The following is a 26,531-nucleotide window of genomic DNA, read 5'->3' on the forward strand; positions in this document are numbered from 1 at the left end:
GGAGCCAATATGAGAATCCAGGTTCTGCTATTGGTTATTGATCGAAGATGTGTCTCGTCATGTCTACATAGTTCTCGAACCAATAGGGTCCGCACGCTTAACGTTCGATGACGATTTGTATTATGAGTTATGTGTTTTTGATGACCGAAGTTTGTTCAGAGTCCCGGATGAGATCACGAATGTGACAAGGAGTCTCGAAATGGTCGAGACATAAAGATTGATATATTGGAAGGTTATTTTAGGCACCAGAAAGGTTTCAAAAAGGTTTAGGCATTTTCGGAGTACCGGGAGATTATCGGACCCCCCCCAGGGAGAAGTAGTGGGCCTTAATGGGCTTTAGTGGAAAGGAGAGGAGGGCCGCAGGGTGGCCGCATGCCCCCCAAGGCAGGTCCAAATTGGACTAGGGAGGGGGCGGCACCCCCCTCTTTCCTTCTCTCTCTCCTACTCCTTCCCTCTATCCCCCTCTTGGAAAGACTCCAACTAGGATTGGGAATCCTGGTTGGACTCCCCAGGGCGCGCGCCCCTCCTAGCCGCCGGCGTCCTTCCTCCCTCCTTTATATACGGGGGCAGGGGGCACCCCAAAACGCAACAGTTATTCTCTTAGCTGTGTGTGGTGCCCCCCTCCACAGTTTAAAACCTCGGCCATATCATCGTAGTGCTTAGGCGAAGCCCTGCCCCGGTAACATCATCAAGACCGTCGCCACACTGTCATGCTGACGGAACTCTCCCTCGTCCTCAACTGGATCAAGAGCTCGAGGGACGTCATCGTGCTGAACGTGTGCCGAACACGGAGGTGCCGTACGTTCGGTACTTGGATCGGATGAATCGTGAAGACGTTCGACTACATCAACCGCGTTACTAAACGCTTCCGCTTTCGGTCTACGAGGCTACGTGGACACACTCTCCCTTCTTGTTGCTATACATCTCCTAGATAGATCTAGCGTGATCATAGGAATTTTTTTGAATTACTACGTTCCCCAACACCAGCAACCACCACCGACGCCCGCCGGGCGCCAACGCAGGAGGGAGACGACAGTTCGGGGGAAGGCCAACGGGAGGGATCCGCAATCGCGTCCACCCCATCGTCCCTGACCACCATTAGCGTAAACGAGGCAAGTCGGAGTCACGCCGCATTGCTCGCCGCCGCACAGAGCACCCCCGGCTCGTGAGTGATCTGCATGGGAAACGACGGCCAGCCGCCGCCAGATCTGCGTGAGCTTTGCCTGGCAGGAGCTATTGGCGGCGGCGGGAGGAGGGGGGGGGAGGGAGTAGCGGGAGAGGAGAGGGGGTCGGCCAGGGGAAGGGGGGGTCGCCGCCCTTGGGATGACGACGTAGGGGGGAGGGGGATGACCAGCCCCAGTGCATACAATTGCAGAAGCGACCCCAGGTTATCGTACTTAGTGAAAGTCATGCCTTGAAAGGGTAATTTCTCTAAGAACTTATTACTAAAATAGTTCCACTTTCTTAGACCAAATCACATAGTTAATCGATAGAACATAATAATAAAGAGATGGAATAGGGCTAAAGGTTTTACCTGCAGCTGTGTAGGAGTACTTGTGCTAGAGATCCTATCTATATAATCAACATGGCACCTGATATATTATGTGTGAACAAATCACGATGATTGTTCAACCGTCTCCGCTGCTTTCTTCTTTGGGACAACGATATGATCTTCAGTTTGTCATTGTGGGCTTCTTCTAGCTCCGACTGGTGATTTCTTGGCTGCTGTGACAACAACATTACCATGGTAACAAGGGTGTTCGGAAGATCTAGAGGTGGCATCAAGCTTTTCTCATGGCACGTCACCAGCGAGTGCAGGAGAAAGACAATGACGATATACCCGAGGATCCGTGTGTCATTTTCTATTTATATAAGATTGGTGTCGTAATAGTTGGTCAATTTTAGACCTTGTCGCAATAATAATAATTCATTGTTGTGGCAGTGGCCATCTGCAGATCTTTCGACTCTGGCTGCTGGTTTCTCTTTTTCACTGCTCGAGAGAAAAATGAAAGGGGCATTTGGTTATAACCCACATTTTAGTTTATTACACGTTGATGCCTCCTTTGGTTCATAGGATAGGCATTTTATAGAAAGATATATCATTTGGTGCATAGGATAGGAATTTTTTCATTGAGTCTAGGCTAATGTTTTTTCCTCCAAACTGTGAAGGATTGAATCCTATCCTATATAGGAATAGGAAACCATTCCTACAAACCAAAGAGCTTCAAAGAATTTTTCCTTTGCAAATCTTATCCTAGAATTCCTACAAAATGCCTATAAACGAATGGAGGCCTGAGAATTTGCCCTCTCACTAACACGTGGGCTCTGGACCCACCAGTCAGCAACACAGTAAAGGTGGGGTAGGATCAAATTCACCCAGGAAAGTGTGAAAACGGTATTTGTTCTCAGTTTTTTTTTCTCCTGGACAGGGAAAGCCGGGCGAAGGACGGATGGGTGCCACGTTGCGTGGGAGACTGGGAGCACAGGCAAACGAAGCAAGCCCCCTCCGGCCCTCTTATCCTCTTCCTCTCGCGACGGCGGTGGCGCCGAGTGCACCCAGGCCTCATTCCACCTTACCACGCAGGTTCGTAAGATCGCTGACATCCTCCGCCTCCTCCCCCTGGCCTCTCCCTCCGTGACGAACCCTAACCTGCCTGGATTGTTCCACGAGTTCTGCCATTGTCGTCTTCCTTTCTGCCGTGTGCAACTTAATCCAGATATTTCCTTTCGGGATCATGCTGCCGTCGATCCAATTTGTTGCGGAATCGTTTGTCGCATGGTGGAATGCCGATAGCTGTTTGTTTAAGGAAAAGAGAAATGTGGGTGCCAACGTAATCCACATTCCGGACGTCATGTCCACCCTTGAAATAGGGTGGAAATTGTCGTGTTTCAGTATTGTAATTAACCCTTCTTAGTTGGAATTAGCTCTGCCTTTTGGATGGTGTCCAATATTTTTTTTGTTTGTTGAGAAAACGAATTAAGTGCTTTTTAGAGAACGAACGAATCGTTTATGTGATTAATAGCTCCGTGAATGTGTGAGTTCAGTGCTATATCGCTAACTTCATTTGCCTGCTTATCCAGGTAACTGTGCTTTGTGCAAGGCCGGGTTTATACAAAATGGTTCTCTGTCAAGGCTTATCTGCTGGGCAGGGGCAGCTTCTTGCTTTTCCTGCTGCTAAGCCTCCTCTCTTAAGAAGATCTTGCATTCGTATACCAGCGGGATCACCGGGTCTAAAGAGTGCTCGGCTTTCATCCAAGAGGAAGAAACTTTCAGTGCAAGCTGTACGAGGTAATGCATATAACGATCTAATTGTCTTTTTTAAAATTTTACTGCAATCATGATGCTTATGCTCTTCTGAACAAATACGGTAGATCGTCCTTAACCCTTAGCCCCCCGAAGCAAAGTTATACTGATAGTTTGTTGGGTAGAAATATAGAGGGAAAACATTTTGAAGAGAAGAAGTGAGCACCAAAGGTAAGTATCATGTTTGAGATGACACTACCTGCATCAGCACCTCTTCTTTTCCATGCTTCTGGTAGGCTGGTAGGGCAGAGAAATGTGCAAAGTCTGCAGCAAATATTAGCCGGCAATTGCAACACAGGAAATATTCATACAAAGGGCAACCTGGTGCATGTAGCTCCCGCTTGCGCAGGGTCCAGGGAAGGGTCCGACCACTTTGGGTCTATAGTACGCAGCCTTTCCCTACATTTCTGTAAGAGGCTGTTTCTAGGACTTGAACCCATGACCTCATGGTCACAAGGCAGCAGCTTTACCACTGCGCCAAGGCTCCCCTTCCAAAATACAAAGATTCTGCAAAATTTAATGGCGAAAAACACAGGAACATACACTGCTATCTATCTCGAAGGAGTTCTTTAATGATCAGAAAGGACAATAAGGTGTAGATGTAACACTGTTATCTGATCTAATTACAAAATTGGTGATGATATTATAAGGATAATCTCATAATGACAGTATGAAATTTGTTACTTCAGTCAAATATGGGGAAATCCGAATTCATATATAAGTTATTAAGTGTATAAAGTGCACAAAAAGCTGAGTTAGGTGCCAGTTATATGAATCTGAAGGCTGGATGTAGCACTTTCAGTGCTCCATGATGGACTTCTTTAGAATATCCATAAACTTCTTTATGTAGATAGAATTCTGCTCCAGAGTTGGCATGGGTGCATAGCACAAATGCAAAATTAGAAGTGCATGGTCATGTTTTCCACATCCAATCTAATCCGACAACTGCGCATGAATTTTCAATTATTAGAATTCTCAATTCTTTAATTAGCACTGGGACATTAAACAAGTTATTAAAACTAAACAAAAAGAAGGAAAAACACAAAAATGTTAATGTTCATATAGGTCATGGTCATAATTTTATCTTTCTTGGCGATCCTTTGTACTAGATCCCTGCTGTAATTGGCTTGGATGGGTCTTATTAGACTCCTTTCTCTTCTTAATATAATGATGCACAGCTCTCCTACGCGTTGGAGGAAAAAATGTGACGTTTGAGTAAATTGACCTGCAAGGCTACAAGTATCATGCTGAAATTGACATTGTCCATTAATTCTCAGTTATTACCTTTTGTACAATGAAGAATTCTCACCAAGGACCCCCTGCAAAAGCATACATAGCAGTTATTTCATCCTTCTAGAAAAAGAAACCCCATTGGTGGCAAATGCCAGCATGTAGGAAACAGACATGGGGCAGAGCTAGAATCAGTCCAGATTTTAGGCCAAAACATCATGGAATAAATATTTACTATCAGGAAGTGTGGAGTGGATGATTACTTAAAAAAAATCATTGGCTCTTGCTGTTGCTTCGCTGGCCTCGCCATGCATCGCCAGCCACTGGGCCCCTCTTTGCTGGAACGCTTAGCAGTTACAATAGTTAATATATAAGATTAAGTTCATGGTTTTAAGAGTTCTGCCCCCCTTGATTACTTGTAAGGAGCCAATGTTTTTAGGCAGTTTACTGTATAAAATATGGTATAGATAGTTATTTCATGGTTAAGCCAGTGGCATGAAGTAAACATGAAAGATGAATGTTTACTGATTAGTAAATCAGTCTAATAAATACCATAATGAACTTATGATCCATTGAAGAGAGCTTATATCGTTCTTTGGTATTTGCTAGAACAAATATTGGAATTGAGACAGTTTTGCACATATAGTACGTGTCAGCTTATGTCTTCTTGTTAGGTATTTTCTTTACATTTCATTTCATCACCTTCTTGGATTCTGACATTCAATTCATTCTTTGATTCTGATACTTAATTCGTTCTTTGATTCTGATACTTAATTCATTCTTTGATTTTTCACATTTCACTGTATATCTTGCAGCCGGCACTGGTTTTCTTCACCATGACATGCTCACATCATCTCTGATGGAGGGTTCGATCAAGGGCATTCCATCATTATTGACCCGGCAGAATCAGCGTCGAAGATCGGAAGTTGGCTGTCGAGCTTCCTCTCTAGCATCATTCAGCTACCCTGAATTGACTTCCAAGCCCAGATGGTGGTGGAGAACCCTTGCATGTGTGCCGTACTTGCTGCCACTCCACAACATGTGGTCGTATGCCGATGTCATCTACCAGTTGCACACGTACTTGCAGGGCTTTTCATTGGTTTATACTTTCATCGACACCATGACACTGCTTCCAGGGTGGCTCTTGCTGGTGATATTTATGACCGTGTACTTCTTCGTGGTGAGACGCAAGTGGTCACCCCACTTCATGAGGTTCCATGTGATCTTGGCCATCCTCCTGGACACCGGCTCCCAAGCAGTGGCAACAATGTGCACCTGGATGCCCAGCTTCGTGTATCAGGGGAAGCCCATGCAGTATTTCTGGATGGCCATTGCTTTCATGCAGATCTTTACAGTGCTAGAGTGCATGCGCTGTGCTCTCTGTGGGATGTATCCGAACGTTCCTTTCATATCCCACACAGCCTTCATCCATTCTGATCTGAATCTCTTCAGGTAGCCACCTGCTCACCATGTTGGGTTTTTGATATCAGAAGGATGGAAAGTGAGATGGAGGTGCAAATAGGTAGTACTTTTTTTTTGCAGTAGCTACTTACAGTTCTATAGACTGTTTTGTTTATACTGAAATTTTGAAGTCTCATTGTAATTGCCAGGATCGTGACCTTTTTGCATTATGACAAAATCCAAACAGTGACACGATTGATCGTTGCATCGGTTGAATTGCTTAAGTGTTTGAGTTATCTGCATTTTTGTTGTCTAGAAACGTGTGAAACTATGAATACATGTTTCCTCGTGTGGTTTGAATGGAACCCCTGCTGGCCGGACTTGGCTAAAATCTGTTTATCATCTTCCAGAAATGAACGGCGGTGTAGGTATGGCACCCTTTTGTCTGGCCACATTTTGACTTCTGAACTTGGCTGAAGTGCTAGACTCCGAATATTGGTGATGAGAATTATCTGTGCAAACTGCCATTCGTTTTTCTATGACATTGGTGAAGAATAAAGAATCAACAACTATTTCTACCACTATATTATGTACACCGTCTGTTTTTCTTACTCTGCATATTAGTGTTGTTCTAAGTCAAAACTTATGAATTTCGGCCAAGTTTATAGAAAACAGTATAACATTTGCAACAACGAATATATATATATATATATATATATATATATATATATATATATATATATATATATATATATATATATATATATATATATATATATGGTGGCACTATTCTGATCGCGGGATTAGAATAGTTATTTGGATCACAGCAGCCCTATATAGGGCCCCGAAGACAGGTTCCTGAACTTACCTGGACTGCCAGCCCGGCCCGACAAAATCCAACCTGGACCCCGATCCCGACAGAATCCCACCTGGACCCCGATCCCGATCGAGCCGCCCCTCCCCAGTCCCCCTCCTCGCCGCTCCTCCCCTCGATCTCCGCCGTGATTCACCGCCGAAAATCCGCCGGATCGAGCGCCTACCTTCCTTCTCCAGATCCTGGCCGACGGGATCGAGCTCCGCCCCCTCCGACTCCACCTCCTACCCGACCCGGCGCGGGCGAGCGACGGCGGACGCCGGCCGAGGGCCCGTCGCCTGGAGCCGGCGGAGCCGGCGAAGCCGCCGGATTTCTGCGACGAACGGCCGCCATGGACTTCCGGAAGCCTCATCCTCGGTCCATCGTCACCGCCAGACGACTTAGTAGTGCTCGTGACGGCCAACGCGCAACCTACGGCGAACAGCAAACCCAAGGAAGCATCTCAGCGGAGGCCGCATCAGCGGCGCCTTCAAATCTAAGAACTGTACATGAACTTCCTCCCTGATCTTGCATTCTTCTTCAATCTTGCCTTCTCTGACCTTCTTGCTTCGTGCAGATGAACTTCGCGCCCCCTGCAAGACATGGATTGCCATGGGATTCCTCTCATACCTCCACGACGAATTGTTCTCAAGGTGGCCTATCATCTGCTGGTAAAAGGTTGGCCGAACTTCTAGCCAGGGTATGGTTGAACTTCTTCCTTCCTTCGGTTTGTTATTTGCTTACAACTATGTGAAGTTCAGGTGGTGTGTGAGCATCAGTCCAGGCTACAAAAGCTTTTTGTAAAATCTGCCTGCTTACAACCATGTGAAGTTCTGGTAGTGTGTGAGCCTCAGTCCAGGCTACAAAACAGAATTGTAAAATCTGCCTGCTTAAAGGCATGTGAAGTTCAGGTAGTATGTGAGCCTCAGTCCAGGCTACAAACACTATAAAATCTGCCTGCATTCACATTCACATGTGGAAAAGCAATGTGAAGTTCAACTAGTAAGTGTGCTAGAGTTCAGGTTGGAAATGTATCTAGTTCTGTGCAAAACAAAAATAAAGGAAAATAGAACATACATGTGATATCACATGAAGGTCAGGTTGGTATGCACTAGCAGTCCAACCATTCAAAAAACTCATGAAGATTCAGGTTTTTTAACTGTAGACAGTATTTCCCCTTTGCAAAACAAGAAGTTCAGGTTGTGGAGAGTGCTCAGTTCAGGTACATATAAGTAATCTAATATTGCAGAATTAAAAAACAAGATGTGAAGTTCATTCTGTGAAGGGTGGTCAGTTCAGGTACAAAGGCATTGGCAGATGCTCACTTCAGTGCATAGTGTGATGTCTCTCACCACTTTTATATGAGAAGTTCAGTCTGTGGATAATGCTAAGTTCAGTTATGAAGGTATATGCAGATATAACTTGTGTGCTAACAGACATTTTTTCCTTTAATGTCAGCAAGACGAGAGACGCATGAAGAAGCTTAAAAGTTCCCAGCAGCAAGTACACAATGCAAAGCCTGTACGCGTTGCACCACCCTCTCAATGGGTCGCACCTCAAACGCACGAACAACATTACCAACCTGCTCCAGACAAAAAATGGACGACACCAGAAACACACGGATACTCCCGAGAAGCTGGGTCACAGCCCTATCCGCACAAGTTTGCGCCTCCACCTAATTGGGTGACGCCGGAAATCCCCCGCGGATTCTTTGTATCCACCAGCAGACTCCCAAGCACGCCGATGGAGGAGGGGGTTAGCTCAAGTCCTGCGTGTAACTCTGGAGGTTATCCTGGTGTGCCTCATCAATGCCAAAGCGAAGCAACTAAACCGGATCCCAGGACAAATCCAACAGCAACACACACACGGAGGAGAGTGATCTGCACACTACCACCGTTTGATCCTGCTGCTGATGCTACAAGTCAGAATTGTACAGGGCAAAAGGTAGATGGATTGCTTCACAGAACAAAAGAGCAAACCAAGACCAGGATCGCAATACCTCCACAACCACCTCAAGCAAAAAGGACGCAAACAAGAGAGAGGCCATCTTCAGCCCTACTTCCTCCTCGTGATCCACTGCTGCATCCTGCTATGATTACTCCTCCATGCCCCATCCCAGAGGGACAACAGCCGACACCAGCGGAGTTGCGATCATACACGCACGTAAGTGAAACAAAAAATATTTATATACGCATCTTGTATTATCTGCAAATTTCTGCTCCCTCCAGAATAACAAGTTCATAAACTGCATTTTAAGGTGCTGTTTGGATTTTTTTTCTTTTTCTGCAGACGCCAGATCTACCGGATTATCTAATACCAAGACTAAAGATGCGATTCAAGGATGTAGAGAAAGCAAGGGAATTTTATAACAGATACGCCAGACACGCTGGTTTTGGAATCAGGAAGACGGGTGGAAATGACAACCACAAGTATTTTGTTTGCACCTTCCAAGGGATACACACATCTTCAGTTTCAGAGGCCAGCAGGAAGCGAAACAAAACATCGCAGAGGACGGGCTGCAATGCAAGAATGAGGGTGAAGGTGCAGGAGGATGGCACATGCGTGGCAGTGGACATTGAGTACAATCATAATCACCAGCTCATGCAAACTGATGACATGCTGGTGTTTTTGCACTCACACAAGAATTATGACCCCACTATATTGGAGTACGTAAAGCTCTTGCAGTACCATGATGTCAAGCACACGACAATCATGTCCATGCTATCTGAAAATGAAGATGGAAGCTACTTCCTAAGCATGACCGGACGAGACCTGCTAAACCAGTAAGTACTCAAACACCAACATACTGCAATGTAAAAATAGCATCCTAGCTCACAATCATTTGCTAGCAAAAAATAAACAAATGCATATTTGCATGTGATTTGCAGGAAAGCCATGAATGCAAAGAAAGATGATTTGGATGATGTATTGAAACTTGTTTCATTCTTCAAAGACATGAAGGCGATAAATGATGAGTTTTTCTACGACATCCAAGTGGACAAGGACAAGTCAATTAAAAACATTTTCTGGTCCAATGCAAGCTGCCGAGGAGCCTATCAAGACTTCGGCGATTGCGTAACATTCGACACGACTTACAAGACCAACAGATTTCATATGCCCCTGGGAGTGTTTGTTGGAACAAACCATCACTTGCAGTCAACGATATTTGCTGTTGCCCTGATAAGAGACGAAGATGCAAAGTCATTCAAGTGGCTGTTCGATACATTTCTACGGTGCATGAACAACAAGCACCCAACTTGCATTCTAACAGGTGAGTTCAAATAAAAAACTCCTCAAGTTTCATCATCTTTCCAGTCTGTGGGTCTGTATTGGGTATATTTGGTTTTATCTGAAAATAATATACAGCAAGCAGTTCAACCACTGTTAGCACAGAAGTCCAACCAAAAAACAGTAGAAGAAAGCAAATTTTTTCTGTCACTTGTTTACAAAATAATATACAGCAAGCAGTTCAACCACTGTTAGCACAGAAGTCCAACCAAAAAACAGTAGAAGAAAGCAAATTTTTTCTGTCACATGTTTAGAAAAAAACTAGTCATGAATGTGAAGTTCAAGTACAGGAATCATAGAAGTTCAAGGATAAAAATATGTTCAGAAAAAAACATGTAGCATGTTCAGAAAAATATAGTTATTTATGTGAAGTTCAAGCACTGGTACCACAGAAGTTCAAGAACCCTGCTGTAAGGAAAAATACATGTGCCATTTTTAGATGGTCATGTTGCTTCATCTGAAGTTCAAGTACTTGTACAACATAAGTTCACCATCAGTACAAAAAAAGAATCAAGTTTCATTTTTTTTAATTCATGCAGACCAATGCCCATCGATGGCGAAAGCTATACCACAATCATTTCCAAACACCGTCCACAAGCTATGCCGTTGGCACATCTTGAAGAAGTACAGGGAATACCTCGCGTTGCTGTACAACAAGTACAAAACATTCAAAGAGGAGTTCACAGCTATATTAAACTGGCCGCTGATGCCAACGGAGTTTGAAGATGCATGGGCTAAACTCGTGCACAAGTACAAACTGGAGAACGACCAGATGATGATGCAGCTCTGGAGTGATAGGAAGATGTGGATTTCAGCATATTACAAGAACATTTTCTGTGCTAGAATGACTTCCACACAACGAAGCGAGAGCATGAACCACGTGCTAAAGAAAGGGTTTGTCAAGGGGACCCAGAACCTACACAAGTTTGCTAGGCGGGTCAATGCTTGCATACAAACTCGGATGCAGAAGGAGAACGAGCAAACAATGACCAGCATGGTAAGATGACAAAGTACAAAACACCCCCATCATGTTCTGTTTTGCCTTGAACATGTGCACTTTGAATTTTAAAAACAATGAAACCCATGACTCTGCCTCGACTAATACCTCACTTTTTGACATGTGCAGACCAATCCTGTGACAAAAACAACCTACGGCTACGAGGAAGACATGTCCATCAAGTACACGAGAGCAGTGTACACCGAGATGAGGAATAGGATGAGAAAGGCAACGCTATTCCGCGCAAAGCGTACAGCAGAGCCAACTAAGTACCTTGTGTACTACCACAACAAGCCTGGCCATGATGATGAAGAAAGATTTTCCTGGTCAAAACATGAATTCCAGGTTGTAGCTGACCCAGAGAATGAAATATATGAGTGTGAATGCAAGCTCTGGACACACACAGGTGAGCGAAAAAACAACCTCGTTAAAAAGCTAGACTGGTAATATCATATCAAAATTTATGAAACTCATTGCTGGCTCTCAAACTATGCATTCTGCATTCATCACAAAAATGCAGGCCTGTTCTGCCTTCACATCATGAACATACTTGACTACCTCAAGCCTGACAATTTTCCAAACAAGTATATCCTCAAACGGTACACAAAGACTGCAAGATCACAACCAACTTTTGATACAAGGGACTACAACACAACGGCATCGGATGACAGCTCAAGGCTATCGAAGCAAGACATCTTGCTACAGCTGAATTTGATGGTTAACAAGAAAGCGATGAGATGTGACCAGCAATATGACAAAGCATACTATGTTCTCAAGAGGCTTGTGGAAGAGCTTGATGCAATACATTCAGCAAATCAAGCGGATGCTGACGAAAGGATGGCTGAAGAGGACGCTGCAATTGAAGATGACCTTCATTATTATGCAGCTGAAATGCTCAACACCGCCGCTGAAGCCAGCCAATACAAGCAGGGTGATGGCCAGTCAATGGAGCCGCGACAGCAAGAGACGATGAAATTGCCGTTGTATTCTGAAACAAAGGGTAGGAAGAAAATTACTGCAGCAAAGAAGAGTGACAAGAGAGCTCAAATAAAGGCACCACCTGCAGGAAGAGTCGTCGTGCGCGACGAGAACGGAGTGCCACTTGGACACAGGAAATGCAGTGTGTGCAACCAGGTTGCGAGACACAACAAGTTGACCTGTCCAACACTCTTGGAAAGAAACAATGCTGAGGAGGTCCAGCAACCCAATGTTCAGAAGCAACAGACCAAGGCTATGGAACAAAATAAGGACCACACCCACAAAAAGCAAGCAGCAGGCTTTGTAGCATATGTAAGCAGTATGAACCACATAATGCAAGAACATGCCCGCAGCGTGCAGATGCTGAAAAGACAAGCAAAATACCAGAGAAGAAACAGAAAACAAGACCTATAGCCAACAACAAGAAGGTGGTGGAAGATGAAGAGGAAGACGAAGACGAAGACAACGACGAAGAAGAGGAAGACGAAGATGAAGATGAAGAGGAAGTGGAATGCGACGACGAAGAGGAAGAGGAAGACGACGATGAAGAGGAAGAGGACGATGAAGAGGAAGAGGTACATGTCAAGAAAAAACCTCTACCACCAAAGCCTAGGAGGAGCGCAAGGCTGATGAACAATTAGAATAGGTCAATTAACACAATTAGAACATTATGTCATCATCCCCTGGTAATATACACTCTGAAGTTCAAGTAATATTACTGCAGAAGTCCTAGTATGCCATGGCAGGAAGTGATGTGCTGGTGATGTACTGCATGAAAGCGCAAGCAGTGTTAAATTGAAAAACATACACTCTGAAGTTCAAGTAATATTACTGCAGAAGTCCTGGTATGTTATGAGAGGAAGTGATGTGCTGGTCATGTATTCCATGAAAGAGAAAGCATTAATAAATTGAAAAACATACACTCTGAAGTTCAAGTAATATTGCTGTAGAAGTCCTGGTATGTTATGAGAGGAAGTGATGTGCTGGTCATGTATTCCATGCAGAGTGCAAGCAAGAACAAAAAATGAAAAACATACACTGTGAAGTTCAAGTAAGATTACAGTGGAAGTTCTGGTATATTATGGCAGGAGGTGCTCGTGTTGTATTCCATAAAAGAGCAACCAGCAAATAATCATACAGTTTTGGAGTTTAATTCAGCTTACAGAAGAAGTTCTGGTATATAAAATCGATGTAGGGAAAAAATATGCTTAAAAAAGAAAGTTTCACCGCATAAACTAAGGTTAGCAAGCCTAAGACAACGCGTTCAACTGTGAAGTTCTGTTTGGATACGTGCAGAAGTTCAAAAGATAAAGAAACATCAACAATATTTCTGCACAAAGTTACAGCTGAAATACATTCGCACTTGAAAAAACACAAAAAAACAAATATAGATTTTATGCAAAACCATACATATTGATTGGGTTGAAAATTACCAATACATTACACAACACAGAAATATCCTCTCCATCTGAAACCAGCAGCCTAGCTCCATATGTTGGGGCCCAAAAATAAACAACATAAAAAATCAAGCAGTTCAACCATAACCGAGGGAGAAGTTCAGGTACATCTGTTGTGGCAAAAACATTCAACACATGGATACTGAAAACAATGCAGTACATTGAAAGTCACAAAGCCAAATCATTCTTCACACCAAAATACATTTGTCCACAATATCATAAGTAATAGTGTTGCACCTATAGATACGCAAATCACTAAAAACATTCTTACACCCAAATCTTTACGGAATTGTTCCAATCATTATCAAACCTAAAAGTCTGTACTAAATCAAATCTACAATGGAACTAATGCTTCAAATTCACGGGCCAAAGGACTGGATCTCTTTAGGGAGCTCTGAACGCATGACTTCATTCTTCTCGCTAAAAATCAAAGTGTGCATGAACTCGGCCTTCCAGTCATCTGCAGCAGCCTACAAACAAAAGAAAGATGAAAACGATGGTTTAGTAACGCATATCTAAAACCACAGCAGGAGCGTCGCACAAAAAAACACAAGAAAAATCAGAGGATGATGAGACAAGAACAAAGACAGAACATACTTCAACATCACCAAAATCGTCAACAATCTCATCGCCGTCATACGAAGAGCTGAACTTCACGGCAAAGAAACCACAATTGTTACTCTTCTGCTTCGGAACATCGATGAAAGTCGGCCTCTTTGCAATAGTCACCCAGTTAGGCTGCTTGCTCGCCTTGTATGCAGCCTTGCCGTACACCTCCTCGAGCAATCCAACAAATCTCTTCATCTGCCAGAAATATCAAAATTAGATGAAGTCAAAAATAGTTAAGTTCAGGTACATAAAAAAGCGACACCTGCATAAGATCCACTAAAACAAAAATAGCAGAAGTTCAACTTCTAAATGACAGTCAGTTCAAGCAGTATTACCAAAACAGAGACAGCAACATATTTTGTAAACACAAGGCATAATAAACTTCGTGTCAAACAAGAGAATGTGAAAGGATGTCCAGGCTAAGAAACACTCACGATATTTTGGCAGTCCCCGTGGAAACTCGAACGCGACGTTTCCATATTTTCGTAAGAAAGTGAATCGAGGATGTCAATGCTCCCACGATATCGATTCACCACGTACACACTGTAGTGCGCCATTGTGCCAATTGGCTTGAATAGAATCATTAAAACCTGCAAGAATGAAAGGACCGGTGAACACAAACTATAAAGCATATGCACTGAAGAAACGGCATGAACAAAAACTTATTGACAAACTCAGCAAAAGGATGCACATGAAATTAAGAAAAAAGCAAGATTTATGAAAAACTAACCAGCTTTGCGTTAAGAAGGTCTTCTTCCTTGCGAACAAACATTGGGAGGAGACCAGCAGATTTTTTTGCATCAAACTTTGGAACTATTGCGGAGAAGAAATCATACTCCAGGCAGTACTGTGCATTCACCAAAACACAATTAAAACACCTCACAGATGCCACTACAACAAAACTAAGGCAAAAAAGGAGATAGGGGTGCAAAGAACTAAAACCTGTATGAAGTAGGGACTAAGTACAACCCTGTCAGGATTAGAGAATATCTCAGAGGTCTCCGGGTTTTCCTTCCACAAATTTATGAGATAATCCATTATGTCTCCTTCCATCTGCTGCCCATCACCGAAAAGCCTATAAAGGAAATCTCCTGTGAGGTCTATCACATTCCCAGGGATGGTAAACATGCAGTAGCTTGTCCTGCAGAATACAAAAGGATGGTAAAACTATATATTAGAAGTTCAGATACAACAACAAAAACAGAAGTCCATTCACTATAACTCAAAAAAGGCAAGAGGAGACATAAAACAGAAGTTCATATACTAAAACAATGGCAGTTCAGACAATACAACAACACAAGTTCAGACACTACAAATCATAGGCATGGGAACGACAGATGAGGGTAACTCACCCAGAATACTTCTCCAGTCCGTCTTTACTCAGCACATACTGTTTCAACTTCCGGGCCTCGGATAGATGAGGGTAACTGTATTTTTTCAGGGGAGGGACAGGAGAACGCCACTTCAAAGGCAATCTTGATGCTCGCTTGGAAGTAGTTATGTTCCCAGACTCAACTGCCGGTTTCCTCCTGGTCATCACTGCATTCTTCCCACCTCTACCAGCAACAGTTCCAGCAGCACGTTTAGCATTCTTCGGGTAAGCAATCTTCTCAAAATCATCATCGGACGAAATAACTTCTGCTTCGGCTGCTTCGACTGCATCAGCCTTCCTGTAGCATGGGGTTTTTGGAGTACCACGAATACGGCCAGCCTGCTCCCCCAACTTGGAAGGAATGAGGGTCCGAGGTCTATCATCTTCTATCGGAGTTGTACTCATCGGATCCTCCCTAGGCTGGTATTCCTGTGACCCGAGGAATGAGTAGTGGTAATCGGTCAACTCCAACGGATCCACTGTCAAAAAAAGAGAAAACATCACCATTAAAATACAAACTGAAGTTCAGGAACATCACAATGTGCAGTCCAACTAATGAAGATGACATGGTTACTACTCAAGCTGACCTAAAAAAATTAGTTGCAGTAAAAAACTAAATTACGTCCAGGCATAACCAGAGGCACAGTTCGAGATAAACCGATGAACTCGAAATCATTCAACTACAGCTAACAAAAACCATAGAAAGCCATCATCTCTCAAGTTCAATTAGAAAATAAAAGATATGAAGTTCAGGTAGAATAAAAGATGAAGTGCAGGTAAGCAGTCCAACTTCCAAAATACTTACATGTGTAGTAGCCAAACAGAGATAGGAAGTCTGTCTCAAACAGGTTAGAAGAAGCCATTGAGTACAGCCATGTCTTCCTGATATCCCCGATATTCTCATGGGAATAATTTGCAAGAACCCCGTCATGATACGAATTAACATTCGTAAGCATGAAGAAACCGCAGTCGATACTGCCATCAAACGAAGTAAAAAGAATAGTGTTAGAACAGAAAAAAGAAAGCCAACGAATTAAACACGTCGCAGCTTAAGTACAACTACAGTTAAACACATGAGATAAAAGAGAAAAAGTGGAACTCATACTTGTTTTGCTGCTGGGGGACATCAATCCAATCCAGAGGGAAATCGTCGATGCTAACTGGACTGAAGGGTGTCTCCCTGTCGTTGCTGGCATCCTTCCAAAGCCTCTTGATGTTGTCGGTCATCTGCCGAAACAGGCGTACCGCACCTTCATCTTTTGGTCCATAGTAGGAATCGAGAAGCTGGAACCTTGAATTCTTCAGGTCAAGGAATACAGACACCCAATGACCGACACCACCCATGGAAGCAGGAACCTCAGGCGGGTCAAAAGTAGGGAAAACAACCTGAAGCACCATAAACACGCGAATCATTAAAAAATGAGAATTAATATCAGAACGGTACAAAAGAAAAATAAAACAAAATATTAACACGCACTGCAAAACTAATACAGAGGCAAAGAACAAGATATTGCATACCGAATCATGTGCATCCATGCTATCTGGACCACTCGCCATGAAGTACTTCCTCACACGCGAATCAAATTGACCTCTGAAAATCTTGTCCTAAAAATAATGCAGGCAACACCAACATATGAAAAAAAATAAAAAAATGAGACAAACAAGTCTAAACTAAAAAAATGGTAGGGAAAAAACGGAAAAGAAATCACTGTATGGTTGACTTACACAAACCCAATACGGCAGGATGAGTTTGTCTGATCCCTGGTACTTCGCACGTAGACAGTAGAGTGCACATTCAGCCACATTAGACCGAAGCATTCCGCGAGGACCAAAAGATACTGCAACATCTTCAACAGTGGCTTCACACTCATTGTTTTGGAACATAATCATTGATCTAGAACAAGCGAACAGAAAGTAAAAGAAGGTCAGCATCAGGAAACTCAAGAAGTTCATAACACATGTTAGCATAGAAGTACAGCTATATCGCAACAGGAAGTAGAGTACAAAAGAGGCCAGAAGTTCAGCACCAAAAAAATAAAAAAACAAGAAGTTCAGGTACATAGAGTTGGGAAGTTCAGGTAAGAAACCACAGGCAATTCACAGGGGGTACATGGATGATATAAATATTGAGCAGCTGCACTCACCTCTTGGAACGATCATTCCTAAGCCTAGTTACACTGTAATAAAAGTCATCAACCTTCTTTCGGACGATGGCAAGGTCGCTATCTGCTCACCAAAAAGAAAATAGTAATTAACAGAAACACTCAAAAGCACATAAGCACATGTCAGCTGCACATAAGCACATAACCACAGCATCATACACATCACAGCACATGCATTACAAACATCCACCCACATAGAAAAACAGGTTCACTTAACATTCTTTACAACCCACACGACAAACAACAAAACCAGAAGTTCAACTTAGACCACACAGGCAGTTCATAGGGGATATCATGGACTAAAAAACATACAACAAAGAGGGGAGGGGATGGGGAAAGAAGAGAGAAGCATGCTCCTCTCTTCATGGATCCTTACCTAGACCAGCGGCAGCACTGGAATGATCAACCTCCTCTCCATAGCTATCGCTTTCGGCATCTTCATCATCGTCTTCAGTAGACTTTGCAGCATCGTCGGGAAGGACACCAGCAGCAGCTGTAGCAACCAGAGAATCTGAAACAAGAAAAACATTTGATTGTGCCTGTGCAGCATCAACATCAACTGATGGCTCTGCTGCAGCAGACTTCTCCGGGCTTGCAGCAGTACTACCACCAGTTTGTACAACAGACTCAACATGATCTTTCTCCAAAATAATGTCTCCAGTTGTCTTGCCCTGCTCAGCACCAGAAACCTCAGCGCCAACGGACGACTGGGGTTCAGTCAGGACCACCCCATCGGAGCAGCCGGTGCCTGAGACGGACATGTCTGCAACCTTCTCTGGAGCAACACTAACATCATCATTCTGCTGCTCCAAAAAGAAACAAAAAGTCATTAAAAATGGGCTGACTGAAACTCATGCACAGGGGCAGCAAGTGCGTCTCAGGGGCAACAAGACAAATGGACAAGAAAAAATGGTACCTTATTTTCACTGCCATGAACCACATCAACTAATACATCACTAGAGGGGCAAGGATCATGCACAGGATCATCTTCGTGCACAGGTAAAACATCCTCCCTAACCCCAGCACCATCATCAACAGCCTAGAAAAACAATCATGTACAAAACAGATACCTAATCAGCAAAAAGTTCATGTTGCATAATCAGAGAAGGTCAGGTATCACAACTGGCACATAACGGAAGTCCAAATACAGTAAACATAGTAGACCAGATATCAAACTACCATTAAGATGCAAAAGAAGGCAAAAAAGGGAAAGTCATCAAAAGTCATAGAAGTTCAAGTGCAGAAGCACTTGAAGTTCATGTCATATAAACAGAGAAGGTCACCCAGGAAAAAATACTAGTACCAAAAAGAAAAAAGACTAGAAAATAATCATGTAGAAAACAAGTACCTAATCATCAGAAGTTCACGTTACATAATCAGAGAAGGTCAGCTATCACAACTGACACATCATGGAAGTACAAATACAGTAAACATAGCATATAACATACTACACTACCATAAGATACAAAAAGGAACAAAAAGGGCCAGTCATCAAAGCCATAGAAGTTCAGGTGCATAAGGACTTGAAGTTCAGGTCCTATAAACAGAGAAGGTCACCCTATAACTGCATAACAGTAGTAACTCAAAGCTAACAATGAACACTAGTGCAAAAAGAAATATCAAAAGCCAACATAAAACAAACCTCTTCGGTACGCTCCACATGGCCTCCTTCACGACCCAAATGAGCGGGATCCTGCCTCTGAATCTCTCTCACAACAACACTCGCCTCATCTTCAAAAGGCTTGCATAGGGCGTCCTGCATTTCCTTGAACAGCAAAAAACTAGCCCGGAGGTGGGAAGTGCTCTGACGAAGCTCGGTAAGATATTTAGCTTCAATCAACAAAAGCTCCTTCGAAGACTCAGCATCAAAACCGTGGCCGGGAGGAAGAATACCATCCACACGACTAAGGCGCTCAACCGTTGTCGGAACACGAGCCATCTCTCCACAAACAGTTTCCAGAAGTCCATCAATCCTAGAAAGGGAAATATTCGCAGCATCAAACAAACTCTCAGAAGAAACGCCACCTCCAGCACTCACACGGGCAGAAGAACCTCCTGGATCTACAGGGGGGCACCAGTGTTAACATCCCGCGAGAATTCAAATCTCGGAGGACTTCCACTACATAGGCCAGCGGCACGAGGCATAGTAAGAACAGGGCGTTCGATGACCCTAAAGAACACAACCTCAGCCCGTGTCTTCCACTGCATATATGAAAACAAAAATCAACATGTCGCACAACAAATGGAAAAACATGGTAGCAGAAATACAGAAGACAGTAGCAGAAGTTCAAGTTAGTACCACAAAAGCTGATACTGAAAAAAATGACAAGGAAAAAAAGGAAGAACAATCAGATACACAAACTACACCAAAAATTCCAATAATGCCTACACACGCAGTACATTTCAGAAGTCCAACTATGTCTACATGGGCAGTACAACAACGTATGACCAGAAGTTAAAATGCTTTCAAAAATGTAAGAAAATTTACATAGCAGAAGTTCAAACATGCATGTGCAACACCAAACTTTAGCTTATTTCATATGAATATAACCAGAAGTTCACATATGTACACAAAGGCAGTAATACCATATAAGCCAAGCAGTTCAGCAAATTTACCCCCGTCTATATGAAACAGAAGGTCATCTATGTACATAGCAGAAGTTCAACCATGCACACAAAAGGCAGTACTAACTACACAAAAAAGAAGAAACACTCATAGGTAGTCTCCCAAACACCCAGTTGGCTGGGTCGTCATCACCTTTCCTGACCAAGTCAGCCGCAGCGAGCTCAAGAAGCTTGGCCTGATCCATGTAATTGATGCGAGGCATCCTCAAGTCAACATTAGGCGCCTTGCCAATGATAAGGCAGTCCAGGTACATAAGAAGCGGCGCGATGGCACAACCTGTGACAGCTTTTCCTCTGCTAGTACCTTGCTGATACCTAATAACAGCACTTCGAAGGTCATCAACAACCAACTGGCAGTAGTCCATATCTGTCATATCCTCAAACACAAGATTCTCAGCCATTGCTGCCTCCCTGGACACTCGTGTAGACATTCCAGGGATAACCACCTTCATGAAAACAATCAGGTAAAACACCTGCAGAGCAAGATCATCCTTCGTCTCATCCTTCACAAGATCCGCGAGGATATTCCGCAGATCCTTTGTCTTGATGTCGTCACTCCTAGCGTACCCAAGCTTGCCCTTCAACCTCATAACAGCGTCATCAAACCCATCACTCGAAGGCCTAGGAGGGGTACGATTACCTTGAGGGAATCCAAACAGATGGTGAATAGCATCACTTGTAATACGCAGAACCTTGTTCGCCTCACCCATGTCAAGAACCATGGTTGCAGGGTCAATCCTCATGTAGATGTTGCCCATCAAAGGACGAGAAATGTTGGAATCAACCTTCAGGTCAAACACACAACCAAAACCAGCCTTGATAACCCTCGTCTTGTGCCTAGGCTGTAGCATTTTCGCACACGTCTTCACCTCTCCTAGTGAGCAGCGAACCGTCTTGTTAAAACGTTTCGCCTCACCTCCTCCTAGGCCACCTTCTTCGGGTGCTTTGCATCCTCTCTTCCTCCTCTCAGGCCGCTCCACAAGCTGATACTGGAAAAAATGAGATACACAATGTGACACACAAGCTACACCATAATTCCAATAGTGCCTACAAAATTACACGCTCAGTACATTTCAGAAGTCCAACTATGTCTACATAGGCAGTACAGCCATGTATGACCAGAAGTTAACATGCTTTCAAATTGTTTGCAAATTTACATAGCAGAAGTTCAACCATGTACAACAAGGCAGTAATGAAACATGTATCTCAGAAGTCCAACTATGTCTACATAGGCAGTACAACCATGTACGAACACTAGTTAACATTCTTTCAAGAATGTTGGAAATTTAAAAAGCAGAAGTTAAACCATATACACTAAGGCAGTAATCAAACATCTATACCAACAAGTTAAACTAATTTATTCATGTATTATACCCAGAAGTTCAACTATGTACACAAAGGCAGTAATACCGTAAAAGCAAAAACACATCGGCTAATTTATTCGTCTATACAGAGATGGAGCAGAAGGTCAGCTATGTACGCCAAGGCAGTGCTAAAAACAATAAAACTACAGCAATAGCAACAAATGCTCTAAAAACAGTAAACATGAGACATTCATACCTGAGTAGCGGCAGCGTCATCATCGACGTCGTCCTCATCATCAGCATTGAAGTCAACATCATCCTTGTCTTCTGGATTAACACGAGAACGCTTCCTCGCACCCTTGTTGACCTTTGCAGGTGGAACCTTGCGCTTCACGCCGCATTTCTTCCCCTTAACAGATGCACCAGCACCAAGCGGAGAAGGTGTAGGCGCGGCAGTGGCAAGCACGCGAGGACTATGGCGTAGCATACCACCAAGGCCTAACCCTTCATCTTCAACAACTTCTGCAGGCCTTGAAACACGTGGGCTCTTCCGAGGAGTAACTGCACCAACTACTAGCTTCCTCGCAGCAGTCTTCTTGATTTTCTTCTTAACAGGGACAACAGTGCCAGCACTACCACATGGCATGTCTTCCTCAACAGTGAGCTCAGCCGCACGAACAGATCCAGGAACATCAGAACCTTTGTCAAGGCGGGCCGACCTCTTCTTGTCAAAATCTTCTTGCTTCTTCCTCTGTCCTCCAGGAGAAGCTGAAGAGGCACATCCTCGGCTTGCGTGACAGGTTCAGTGCCATCAACAGACTGCGACTGCGTCTCTAACATCTGAAGAGAGCACAAAGGATCCTGAACGGGATCACAACCTTTGACTGACGGAGCCTCTTCCTCAGCAGCAGCAGGGGTTTCTGATAAACCCAAATCAGATAAAACATCGTTGATGGTGTTCAAAGCTTCCTCCTCTGTCGACACATCTGCAAAAGAACACAAAAAATCGAAGCAAAAAATTAAAAAAAAGTCAGGAACAAAAACAAGAAACCCCTGCTAACACACTGAAAAGAAAAGGCGTTTCACATACTAGTTGTTGCAAGAGCCGCAGAAGCAAGATCCTCAAGGCTTGAAATATTCTCAAGGCTCGAAGCAACCTCGGCAATCACAGTCAAAGGGATAATGGGTGTTTTAGCCGCATCAGATATTGGAGCATCAGTATTAACCTCTGAAGCTCCATCTTGATCGCAGGCATTTTTTCAGAACTATTCAACTCATCACCAACTACAAAAAATGCAAGTAAAAATGCAGCTGAGTTCTAATCCGCAATCCTACACCAAAAGGACTTCTACTTTTACAACAATGTCCAATACCCAGAAGTTCAACAATACCTAACAAAGCAGTAAACACAAAAAAATAACAAAAAAATCTACAAACTAAACCCTAAAAACACTCTACACCAGAGGTGCTACTACATACATCATGAATGTCCAGAAGTTCAACGATACATAACAAAGCAGTAAAACAAAATGTTCATAACAGAAGATCAACCAAAATAAAACTACGTGACCCAAGCAAATAGCACATAAAAAAGACGTAGCATGACCACGAATAGTATTTCACAGGGAAACTAAATATCAATGCCATGAAGATTATAACAACAAAACAAAAAACAAAGATATACATTTTAAACATGAAATGGCACACACATAAACTATGTCTAACAATGCATACACACAAAACTTGTTAGAAGTTCACACTACTAAGACTGACAGTCCAACAAAAATACCAAATGAAGATATGGGCAGACACATATAACAAAACTACTATTTAAAAAATACACAACTACATTAAGATACCCAGAGATTATTTTGAAGCCATGGCAACACAACCGCCTCGATGAATGCCCAAACACTAGAACAACCTGTAAAACACAGAAGATGAATTCCATATAGTTAGCAATTACAAAAACATACAACAAAATGCAAAAAGGAAACTGAATCAAACACTAGAACAAACTACAAACAACTAGAACCAACTACAAACAACTAGAACCAACAAGTATGAAATAGATGACAGCAGCACATATAGGCAAGCACAACAAAAAAACTTATCCAGAAACTAACTACAATGTCCCAAACATAATCTAGACCTCCAAATCCACAGCACTAATGCCATTAGATACAACAGATCTAGCATTAACAATGACACCACAACCTCTCTGACATGCACCTGACTGCTAAAATCAACAAAGGGGAAATGAAAATCCAAACACAAGCATGTCACAAACAAATCTGGCCGCGGGGGAATGAATTCCAACCAACACACGCCCAAGAACCCTACCTAATGTACCACCAAACCATCAGAAAAAAGGGGCTAGGAGACGGACGCGAGAGCAAACAGGGCAGGCCTCCACAGATCTGGCGAAAGAGAATACAAGCATTAGGGGGGAGGGGGCGGGGCGCAGCGTTTGTACCTCTCCAAGCACGAATCCGCGGCGGTTCTTCACTCCCCACAACGCCACGCGCAAGCAGTTGCCGCCCTCGCTTCAGAGCAGAGGAGAGCGGGCTGGGCGAGGGAGAGCGCGGGGCGGGGGAGTAATAGAAGCGGGGGAGTGTGCCGGTTACTCCACTCGCGAGCGCACGGGACAGGGGCGGAGGGATCGTGGGGAGTAGCAGTTGAAGGAGGCAGCGGAGCATCAGAGAGGGAAGAGAGAGCGAGTGACAGAGGGAGGGGAAATTTCTGACAGGTGGTGGCGAGGGAGATGGCCAGTTAATGCCTATCTGTCGTGGGACTTGCAGCCACACCAAATTTACAGTTTTACCCCCCAACAGCTAAAATAGTAAATACATGTGTAGATAAAATAAATGCACCATTTGAATGCATCTATTATGATGATATCCTCAGAACCAAAAAATAGATGGCAAAATACACTACTAAAGGAAGAAACATACATACATAAATATGCCCATAAAAAACAAGAGAAAAGAAGTTCAAAAGATAAAGAACAGAAGTTCAAGTACTCTAATAAAAGAAGTAAAGCAATAAAAATAAATAAACCACAAAGAAACAAAAAGAAGAAGTTCAAGTACAAAAACAGATGAAGTTCATATGTAACCCTAAAACCCTAAGATAGATAGTGGGGTCACGGATGTGACGGACTCGCCTCCGCATGCGACGACGCGGCACACCGCGTCGTCGCCTGCTCCGGCTCGTTCCTGTCTCGGCCTCGCAGGGGGAGGGGAGGGGGGGTCCCGACCCCCCCTTCCCCCCTGCTCGGCCTCGCGCTACCGCATTGCTGCGCTCTATGATTTGACATGACGCAATGTGGTTATTCTGTTTCCACCCCCCACCGCAGGCACCCTAAACCCTAAAACCCTAAGATAGATAGTGGGGTCACGGATGTGACGGACTCGCCTCCGCATGCGACGACGCGGCACGCCGCGTCGTCGCCTGCTCCGGCTCGTTCCTGTCTCGGCCTCGCAGGGGGAGGGGAGGGGGGGTCCTGACCCCCTCCCCCCCTGCTCGGCCTCGCGCTACCGCATTGCTGCGCGCTATGATTTGACAGGACGCAATGTGGTTATTCTGTTTCCACCCCCCACCGCACGCACCCTAAACCCTAAAACCCTAAGATAGATAGTGGGGTCACGGATGTGATGGACTCGCCTCCGCATGCGACGACGCGGCACGCCGCGTCGTCGCCTGCTCCGGCTCGTTCCTGTCTCGGCCTCGCAGGGGGAGGGGAGGGGGGTCCCGACCCCCCCCCCCCCTGCTCGGCCTCGCGCTACCGCATTGCTGCGCGCTATGATTTGACAGGACGCAATGTAGTTATTCTGTTTCCACCCCCCACCGCACGCACCCTAAACCCTAAAACCCTAAGATAGATAGTGGGGTCACGGATGTGACGGACTCGCCTCCGCATGCGACGACGCGGCACGCCGCGTCGTCGCCTGCTCCGGCTCGTTCCTGTCTCGGCCTCGCAGGGGGAGGGGAGGGGGGTCCCGACCCCCCCTCCCCCCCTGCTCGGCCTCGCGCTACCGCATTGCTGCGCGCTATGATTTGACAGGACGCAATGTGGTTATTCTGTTTCCACCCCCCACCGCACGCACCCTAAACCCTAAAACCCTAAGATAGATAGTGGGGTCACGGATGTGACGGACTCGCCTCCGCATGCGACGACGCGGCACGCCGCGTCGTCGCCTGCTCCGGCTCGTTCCTGTCTCGGCCTCGCAGGGGAGGGGAGGGGGTCCCTCCCCCCTCCCCCCCTGCTCGGCCTCGCGCTACCGCATTTGTCAATAGGCCCAATGCCTATTTCAATGTCTACAATTATTTAAATCTTAAAATAACAAAACATAATTATATTTTAAAAGAAGTTCAAATAGAAAAGATAGAGAAGTTCAGGTTTTCCTAAAAACCTCAAAATGAACATTATAAAAAACGATTAGCATACAGAAGTTCGGGGTAGTTATTTACTGAAGGCCACCACCTACTATTAGTACAAAAACATACTAGGTAAAATAAGAAAATATACGCATATCCGTACGAAAATTACACGGTTGCTCATGGGACTAACAAAAAAAATTAAAAAGCAAACGCAAAAGTACGAAAAAAACATAAAAACAGAAAGAAATAAAAAGGGCTTGCTCCATTACATTGCAAAAGAAGGAAAAACAGAAGTTCGGGTATGAACAGTACAGAAGTCCGGCTTGTACAACGACGATTAGATGATCTGCAAAAAAAGGTGCATGCATACTTGGACTAATCTCATGAATGCCCGCGAGACAAACTCTAAAAATAACATCTCAGGAACTAAAATTATAAAAAAAATAAAAAAAATATAGCACGATGCACCTTCGCCTTGCAAAATATGGAATGCAATGTGGAAAACCGGAATTTCAACCATCGATTAGAAAGAAGTCCAGCTTCACGCTTACACACTAGCTACAACAAA

At 44.1% G+C, this 26,531-nt stretch overlaps 1 protein-coding gene across 1 annotated transcript; it reads left to right on the forward strand.

The window, feature by feature from the left end:
* The first annotated feature begins 2,442 nt into the window (after positions 1-2,442).
* Positions 2,443-6,202, forward strand: LOC123044498 (protein TIC 20-I, chloroplastic). The gene is made up of 3 exons (XM_044467241.1): positions 2,443-2,584; positions 3,082-3,289; positions 5,350-6,202. The coding sequence occupies exons 2-3, from the start codon at positions 3,118-3,120 to the stop codon at positions 5,988-5,990; spliced, it is 813 nt and encodes a 270-aa protein (XP_044323176.1). The 5' UTR covers positions 2,443-2,584; positions 3,082-3,117; the 3' UTR covers positions 5,991-6,202.
* The last annotated feature ends 20,329 nt before the right edge of the window (positions 6,203-26,531 follow it).

The sequence above is a fragment of the Triticum aestivum genome, chromosome 2B, assembly GCF_018294505.1.
Source record: "Triticum aestivum cultivar Chinese Spring chromosome 2B, IWGSC CS RefSeq v2.1, whole genome shotgun sequence".
In the NCBI taxonomy this organism is placed as follows: domain Eukaryota; kingdom Viridiplantae; phylum Streptophyta; class Magnoliopsida; order Poales; family Poaceae; genus Triticum; species Triticum aestivum.

Coding starts and splice junctions, on each gene's coding strand:
- LOC123044498 (XM_044467241.1), top strand. CDS start 3,118: ATGGTTCTCTGTCAAGGCTTATCTGCTGGGCAGGGGCAGCTTCTTGCT. Junction 3,290..5,349: donor TTCAGTGCAAGCTGTACGAG/GTAATGCATATA, acceptor TATATCTTGCAG/CCGGCACTGGTTTTCTTCAC.